Below are 6,828 nucleotides of genomic sequence, written 5' to 3'. Positions count from 1 at the left end.
GCTCCCTGTCACTCACAGTGTTTGAGCTGAAACTGGACCATAGGCTGTTGGGGGGAGGGGGATGGAGGGGAGCACATGAAAGAGGGGGCTCACGACAGGTCTGGACGGCTGCTCCCTCCAGCTCTGGGGGTGCAAGGGTCTCAGACAGCAGTGAACAGTCCCCTGGGGTGCTTCCTGGGACCTCAAGGCCTCCCAGGTTTAGTCCAGACCCCAGTGTCTAAGAGAAGGAGGGTGATATCCTGAGAGGAGAAGTGAGCCCAGGGATGGAAGTGGATTCCTCCTGGGCTGGCCCTGCCTGCTGGAAATCCCTTCTGAGCAAGACCTGCTGGAAATGGAGCCACTCAGGGAGATGGTGGGCCGTGAGGTGTCTCTTGCCCTTTCCGGGGCTGGCCAAGCATCTGGAGGGGTCTGTATGCCCCTAGAGGGGACATCCTGCTGAGAGGGATGCCCCTGGGAGATGGGAAGTCCTGACCCTGAGGTGACTGAGTCTTCCTGAGCCCAGCAGTTTCCACCCCGCGGTCTGGGTTGATAGCAGAGCATGGCCCTAGCAGAGGCGGCTCTGTCCCCTGTAGACTCTTCTTCCTAATTGCCGAGCATGGTGTCAGCAGGCCCCCATTAAGGATAATTACGTGATCTATGAGATGGTTCTGCCGCTGGGCTCCCCAGGTCCCTGGTCTCTTCCAGGGCTAAAACTCTTGGGCAAAATCTAAATTTCTGGAGCAAGAGGCACAGCCATTCTCCCTTCCCTCCAAGTCCACACAAAACAAGACAGCCTGCCCTCTGAGCAGGTCCTCAGAGCAGAGGTGTGTGAAGAACCCCCCCGTGCCAACCACTCACGTCAGGCGCCTCATCTCAGTTCATGTTCACATGACCCTAGGCAGTAGGTCCAGTTATCAAGTCCATTTTATGGACAGAGAAACTGAGGTCTGGAAAGGAGAAGCCCCTAGTCCTGGGATGCACAGCTAGTGATGACCAAGCCTGGATGTGAACTCGGATTTTTCTGACTCAGAGCCTGAGCTGTCAGCCCCACTTAATGCTGTCAGTGCCACACTGGGGCAGGGGGAGACGTAGGCAAATATGAGAAGCTGTTTGCTCCTCCCCAACTGCAGTCTTCTTGCCTGAAGAATCCCCACAGACAGAGGAGCCTGGTGGGCTGCAGTCCATAGGGTCACAAAGTGTCGGACACAACTGAAGCGATTTAGCACACATTATTATATTATTCCTTGCTGAGGCCTGAGTCCCACGTAGAATGCCCTATAGGAAGTGGCAGTTTCACCATTGTCTTTCATTGTGTGTTCAACCCTGTGAGGTCAGCAGCATAGCCTTATCATGCCCATTTTACAGATGGAGAAAATGAGGCCAGAGTTTGTGACTGGCAGAGGCAGAACTTGAACCCAGGTGTGTCAGACTTCGAGTCTGCTCCATCTTCCCTACCCCACAGCTTCCAAAAGACAAGGACCATAGCTCTCACAGAGCCAGGCCAAGGGCCAGAGCTAGCAGAGGGCATCCCAGTGTCTGTGGATATGCCTGACCTTTTTTTCCTGTCTGTCATTTCCCAGGTACCAGCACAAGAGTGAAGGATGCTGCTCTGGGTGTTCTTCCTCGTGACCCTCACCCTCAGCAGCGGCTCCCACGGTTCCCTGCCCTCCCAGCCTCTCAGGTAGGCAGTTCTGACAAGAGAAGCAAGAGAGGCACTTTGAGGATGCAGAATCGAGCTGGTCCCCAGCTGGCTCCTCAGGCAGCCTCCCTTTCTCATTTCTGGGAGGGAGGGAGACTGAGCCCCAGAGAGGTCACCACCCAGCCCTGGTTCCAGCCCTCTCTGGGGATGAGCAGGGCAAGAGGCGACAGAAGAACCTCACAGAGACCAAGTGAGCACAGTCCCCTGGGCCTCCCACCCCACCCTTTGACCTCTGACTCCTTCTCCTAGGATCCCACGGTACGCAGATGCCATCTTCACTAACAGCTACCGGAAGGTTCTGGGCCAGCTGTCTGCCCGCAAGCTACTCCAGGATATCATGAACAGGCAGCAGGGGTGAGCCAGCGTTCTCGTGACTTCTCCCTGCACCCTCGGTTCATCACGATTTGGAGGAACCAAGTGCGGTCTCTTCGCTTGCACAGCAGCTGTCACTTCTGGACTTGCCAGGGCAGAAGGGCTCCAGTGTTGAACCTCGTCTTAACCCTTAACTAATAAATGATCATTGAGCATAGATGCTTGTCCCTGAGTTGGGCTCCAGTAATAACACTGACAGTGGTCACCACTTGACTGACTCTACCAGAAAAAAAGACTTTGCAGTGGTTCATTAATATACTCCTGGCACAGTGCAGAGCAAGCCCTTGGCAGTGTCAGCCATTATGCTCAGGTTCTTATGTGCTCTTTCCAACAACTTGACAAAGGATGTCCTCTTACCCTCATCACACAGAAGCTACATTAATAGCTTCTAAAGGACACACACCACTGAGTGGCAGAATTAGCATCCAATCAGCCTGACTCCACTGCCTGAACATGTTTTAATTTTCATTTTGAAAAAATTCCAAACTTACAGAGAAGTTGCAGAAATAGCACAAAGGGCTTTAACATGCCCTGCCCTAAGAGTCAACAATTCCTAATATTTTTTACTATATTTGCTTACTCCATATCTGGGGCTTCCCTGACGACTCAGTGGTAAAGAATCTGCTTGCAGTGCAGGAGACGCGGGTCAGGAAGAGTCCCTGGAGGAGGAAATGGCAACCCACTCCATTATTCTTGCCTGGAAAATCCCATGATCCAGAGGAGCCTGGCAGGCTACAGTCCATGCGGTTGCAGAGTCAGACGTGACTGAGCATGTACACACAAACACACACACACACACACACACTCTCTCTCTCTCTCTATATATATACATGCCTAGATACAGGTCTAGACATACGTACACAAGCTCAGGTATGATTATGAGTATTATTGTTTTGCTGAACCATTTGAGAGTGAATTATAATCATCATGACCCTTTATCCTTAAGTACTTTTGTGTGTCTCCTAATAGCTAATCAAAGGATACTCTCTGATATAATCACAGTATAATTATCACTTAGAGTCCATATTTAAATTTCACTAGTTGTCCCAAAATGTCCTTTATAAAAATTTTAACATATTTTTGGCTGCGTGAGGTCTTAGGTGTAGCACGCAGGCTCGTTCATTGTGCCACGTGGACCCTCTGGTTGTGGCACCCGGGCTTAGGAACTGTGGTGCTCGGGCTCAGCTGCTCTGCGGCGTGTAGGATCTTAGTTCCCCCATCAGGGATTGAGCTCATGTCGCCCACGGTGCAAGGCGGATTCTTAACCACTGGGCCACCAGGGAAGTCCCTGTAACAATTACTGATCTTCCTCATCCAGGACTCAATCCAGCCAGAGGTGGCGTTTAGTTTCTTTTGGTCTGGATCAGTTCCTCAGTCTTTATGACACAGACATTTTTTATTAGTAAAGGGCAGTTCTTCATAGAATGTCCCTCATATTGGGCTTCCTCATGAATAGATTCACTTTATGCAACAGAGGTAATGCTGTGTCCTTCTTGGTGCCTGTTGGGAGGCGCATGTTGTCCATTTGTCCCATTAGGGATGGTAACTTTGATCGCTTGTGTAACACGACGGCTGCCAGGTTTCTCCTCTGTGAACATTTCCTCCTTTGTACTTAATAATCATCTGTGGTAAGATATTTTGCAAATGTGTACTTCACAGCCTATAGTCTTCACTTCTAGACACACTGCCTGCTTAAACGTTGCTGAGTCTGACTCAGCTGGGTCCAAGTGTCTATGCCAGATATTGCGACAGGGCCGAGGGAGGCACCCCCGCTCTGCTTCCTTTGCCCTGACCTTTCCCAGGCCTCCTCCGCTTCCGACTCAAACAGCAACTTCCGGTCTTCCTCTTTTTCTAATCAAACAGAGAGAGAAACCAGGAGCACGGAGCAAAGGTACGGCCTGGCCGTCAGGTGGACGGCGTGTGGACAGACCAACAGCAGATGGCATTGGAGAGCATCTTGGTGAGCCTGCTGCAGGAGCGCAGGTAGGAATATGTGTGTGTGCACAAGTGTGAAGGTGTGCACATGTGTGTATTGAGGGACTGCAGAGGCTTCTGTCCCCAAGGGTAGCCAGGAAAAGGACTCTCCCCCTCTCCAAGCAAACTGGGAATGAGGTCCCTTCTTCCATACATCAAGAACCAGAAGAAGGGGGGACGTGTGTGATGGAGACTGGCTCTTATCCACTCCAGTGTGTAGCCAGAGGCCAGCCTCAGTGTCTGTGTCCAGAAATGTCCCTCACTCATGAGTCCTGGGGATAGGACCCAGGAATCTGAATTTGAACTAGAGTCCCAGGGGACTCTGATGCACCTGGTCTGAGATGCAAGCCCTGGATCCCTTGCCAAGTTCATCAAACTGTAAAATCAAAGGGAGACCAGCCCCTCCCAAAACCCTTGGGTAGAGGACTATGAGCAGCGCTTGTGAGAAGGAGAGATGGGAATGACAGTCACTCCCCAGCTCCCTGACCCTCACAATCCTAGTAGGAGTCAGGGAAGATCAGGAGTGAGTTTTCCCATTTTACAGAGGAGGAAAACTGAGGCAAAGAAGAAGTAGCTAGCCCCAAGTCAGGGACTAGGCAGGCCCAAGACCTGCCTTTCTTCCCCAGAGCCCTTCACACGAACTCCGTTTCTTCAAAACGACACAACTGTTTGCAGACACTGTGCTGTATTTTAGAGCCTGAGTTTTGATCTGTGAGCACAAACATGCCCCAGCGTGACTCTGCCAGACATCTCCAGCCCAAACTATTAAGCAAATCCAGCTCCCAGCAGAGCTCTCCACGTGCCCCCTCGCCTTCTTCCCAGCCTGATTAGACAACGAGAGCTCAGAGATCTGGCCAAGTATTGTCCTGGGGAGATGCAAACAGCAGCAGGCTGACAGGCAGAGCGCAGCAGAGGTGAGAACCAGCCCCGGAGGCCGGATGGACTTCTGAGCCCCAGGTCTGCTCATGCAGCCAAGTCTGCACACAGCAAGTCATCTTCCCCATTCTCTCCTCTGTGAAGGGAGCAGATTTGCTCCAGTGACCGCCAAGGTCCTGGAGGATAGAATTTTTTAAAAAAATAAATGTCCCTAAAGAATAATGTCTCCCCCCACCATACCACCCTAGCCCCATGCCTCTCATGCTGGGATTAGGTCACTATTCACCTGCTTCAGGGCTCCCACCAGGCCCCAGTGGGGCAGAGTGGCCCCAAGGAGGGCCACATCCTAAGAATGCAGGCTTTGTTCCTGCAGGTTAAAAGCTTCACAGAGCTGAAAGTCCTAGAGCAGCAGGAAGGCCCCAGAGGTTGCTCCAGCCATTGTTCCCCCTCCAGCTCAACTGTTGCAAATACCAGGACAATTCTTACATTAATACCTTAAAAGTAGAAGGATTTGTCAGTTAGCACCCTTTCACACCCACCACGCCTCATGTCCATTTAACAGTCTTCTAAGTTAACAAGTTCAGATTTCTCCATCTTCCTAGCTCTTAAAAGTCATCCAGGAACTTCCCTGGTGGTCCAGTGGTTAAGACTTCACCTTCCAATGCAGAGGGCATGGGTTCAATTCCTGGTCTGGGAAATAAGATTCCGTATAACTTGCGGCCAGAAAATGAAAACATAAAACAGAAGCAATATTGTAATAAATTCAGTAAAGACTTCTAAAACGGTCCATATAAAAAAAAAAATCTTAAAAAACAAAAAATCATCCAAAGATGGCCAGGCTCTGGGCTGAGGGGACAGCCGTGGATGGGCCAGTCTTGGTCTCTGCTCTCATGGAATTCATAACACACTGAAGTAGACAGAAATTAAACAAGTACTTGTAGAGTGGATTATTTAATTTGTGATAAATGGTAAGTGATGTGGTGAATGTGTGTGCTGGAAAGAATGACCTCATCTAACCCTGTTTGGGACTTAGAAGTGGCTTCTTCAAGGGCCAGTGACTGCCCAGGCTCTCAATAGGAGTGCGCTGGGAGAGCTGGGGCTAAGACTGAGGTCGTCTGGAGAGTCGGTCAGTCTCAACACTGGAGTCTCTGTCACCCTAATTCCAAGTGCCCTGTCCTACCTTGCCTTGATTTCAGTGCCCCCAGACTAAGCTTTATCTTTCTTTCTGCAATAGGAATTCCCAAGGATGAAGATTCTGCCTCTATTTTCTGCTCCCTGCAGCTGAGACACAACTGCATCCATTAATCCTTTTTAATTTCTGACCTAGTTTTTCCTTTATAAATACAATAAAATTCCCCCATGCTGGTCTGCATTTCAATTTTCTTTTATCTTCAGCCTAATTTTTTCACGTTTTACAGAGTTCCATTTCCCAAAGTGGTATTACAAGAGATATATATATATTTTTTTAAAAAGCTAACATTTACCAAACACTCAGAGTGCCAGATGGGCAGCTTCACGTGTAGAACCTCATAGACTCCCTACACAGCCTAACAGGAGGTACTGGCGTCATTCTCATTTCACAGACGAGGAACCGAGGCACAGAAGGGTGAAGTGAATTGCCGTGGTCACTGCCAACAAGGAGAGAGCTGGGATTCAACTATAGGGGGCCCAGCCCAGAACTGGGCTCTTAGCCATATTCGACTACTCTGGGCCAAGTCATCCTTCATCCACTGGTGACTCATTCACCTATGAGCAATGCCATTTATTCACTCAACAAACGTTTCTAGAGATCCCACTATGTGTCAAGTGCTGTGCTAGGCAACCAAAGCCGCTGACACAGAGCTTATATTCTTTCTTTCTTTCCTCTTGGCCATGCTGGGTCTTCGCTGCTGCACGGTCTTTCTCTAGCTGCTGAGAGCGGGGGCTAC

General features: G+C 50.1%; 1 protein-coding gene across 1 annotated transcript; it reads left to right on the top strand.

Annotated features, from left to right (window-relative positions):
• The first annotated feature begins 1,580 nt into the window (after window positions 1–1,580).
• Window positions 1,581–6,259, top strand: GHRH (growth hormone releasing hormone). The gene is made up of 4 exons (XM_052651324.1): window positions 1,581–1,660; window positions 1,928–2,032; window positions 3,914–4,033; window positions 6,135–6,259. Exons 1-4 carry the CDS (start codon window positions 1,581–1,583, stop codon window positions 6,148–6,150), a joined length of 321 nt encoding a protein of 106 aa, XP_052507284.1. The 3' UTR covers window positions 6,151–6,259.
• The last annotated feature ends 569 nt before the right edge of the window (window positions 6,260–6,828 follow it).

The sequence above is a fragment of the Budorcas taxicolor genome, chromosome 13 (genome assembly GCF_023091745.1).
Source record: "Budorcas taxicolor isolate Tak-1 chromosome 13, Takin1.1, whole genome shotgun sequence".
Taxonomy (NCBI): Eukaryota; Metazoa; Chordata; class Mammalia; order Artiodactyla; family Bovidae; genus Budorcas; species Budorcas taxicolor.
The sequence above is the reverse complement of the archived record's forward strand: the minus strand, read 5'-3'. Positions and strand labels throughout refer to the sequence as shown.